General features: G+C 53.4%; 1 protein-coding gene across 1 annotated transcript; it reads left to right on the top strand.

Moving 5' to 3' along the window:
- The first annotated feature begins 377 nt into the window (after nucleotides 1-377).
- LOC105555832 (extensin-like) lies at nucleotides 378-854 on the top strand. The gene has a single exon (XM_012002871.1). The coding sequence runs from the start codon at nucleotides 378-380 to the stop codon at nucleotides 852-854; it is 477 nt and encodes a 158-aa protein (XP_011858261.1).
- The last annotated feature ends 248 nt before the right edge of the window (nucleotides 855-1,102 follow it).

The raw sequence follows: 1,102 nt of genomic DNA, 5'->3' as shown, positions 1-1,102 counted from the left end.
ATTACTTTTGATTTGCCACTTACGCGTTCCATTTGCAGATTAACGTTAACCGCAGTCAAAGTACTCACTCTCGGGTCTCCCTACTACAATAAAATGAATCAGAAGTTGCCAAGAGTGCAATGATGACGGCAATGAATCGATTATCATAATCGAGAAATCCATCTGAGCATTCTATTAAACGACAACATATGAAGTCTCTTTTTCACTTCAACCCTCCCGTGATTCTGAACTCCATCGTTCTCTGAGTGCCTATTTAAGGGATTAATATTAATTAATAATAAGTTAGCATTAATCACCCTCACCACTAACAGCATGTATTGCTTCCCCCGCTTTTTAACCCCGCTAATTCAAGATGCTTCCCGCAGGCACGCCCAGACATGGGCAGGTCGCGACGAGCTGGACGCAAGGTCCAGCTCAGGCGATTAGCACGAGCGTACGCTACCCCTGGGGTCTTTGACCCCAGGATTTTCGACAGGCCAACAGGGCCTTGTAAACCCGCGCTCCCTCTTCATCCCCCTTCTCCAACAAACCGTCCGCTCGCCCCCAGCCACCCACATCTCCCACTACCGTACAGGCCTCCGGACCCGTGCCCGGCCAGAACGTGGGCTCCGCGCCCTCCCATTACTCCAGCGCCTAGGCCTCCAACGGCCAGCCTGGGCAGAGCGCCTCCTGCGCCTCAAGAGGACGCGACGAAGAGGCCCACACCGGAACCGAAGGCCCCCCAGCGAAGCCTGGCCCCGCGCACGACGCGACCCTGCATCGTGCGGATAGAGGCTCTCCCCCAGAAGATCAGGATCGCCCGACGGCCCAGGACCCAGCTCCGAGCCGCCAACGACATGCCCTCGCTGGGCTAAAGAGGCCCCTGTTCTTTCTCCCTCTTTCTCGCCCTCCCCTCCTTATGTACATACACAATCTCTCTCTTGTAATATATAGTTTAGTTCCTCCAAAGATGTTCTGCTCATTCATTTAACCACCCACCCTGTTCTCTCATTTTCCCTAGTCTCCCTATGAGACACGCGTCCCCGTAAAAATCGGACGTAACACGCTTAAAAATGCGTACACGCCGGACAGGCGAAGACAGATAACGGATAGATTCCGTTAT

Source organism: Vollenhovia emeryi, unplaced genomic scaffold (genome assembly GCF_000949405.1).
Source record: "Vollenhovia emeryi isolate VEMERY1.0 unplaced genomic scaffold, V.emery_V1.0 DF940672.1, whole genome shotgun sequence".
Lineage (NCBI taxonomy): Eukaryota > Metazoa > Arthropoda > Insecta > Hymenoptera > Formicidae > Vollenhovia > Vollenhovia emeryi.
This window is presented reverse-complemented; position numbering and strand designations above follow the sequence as displayed.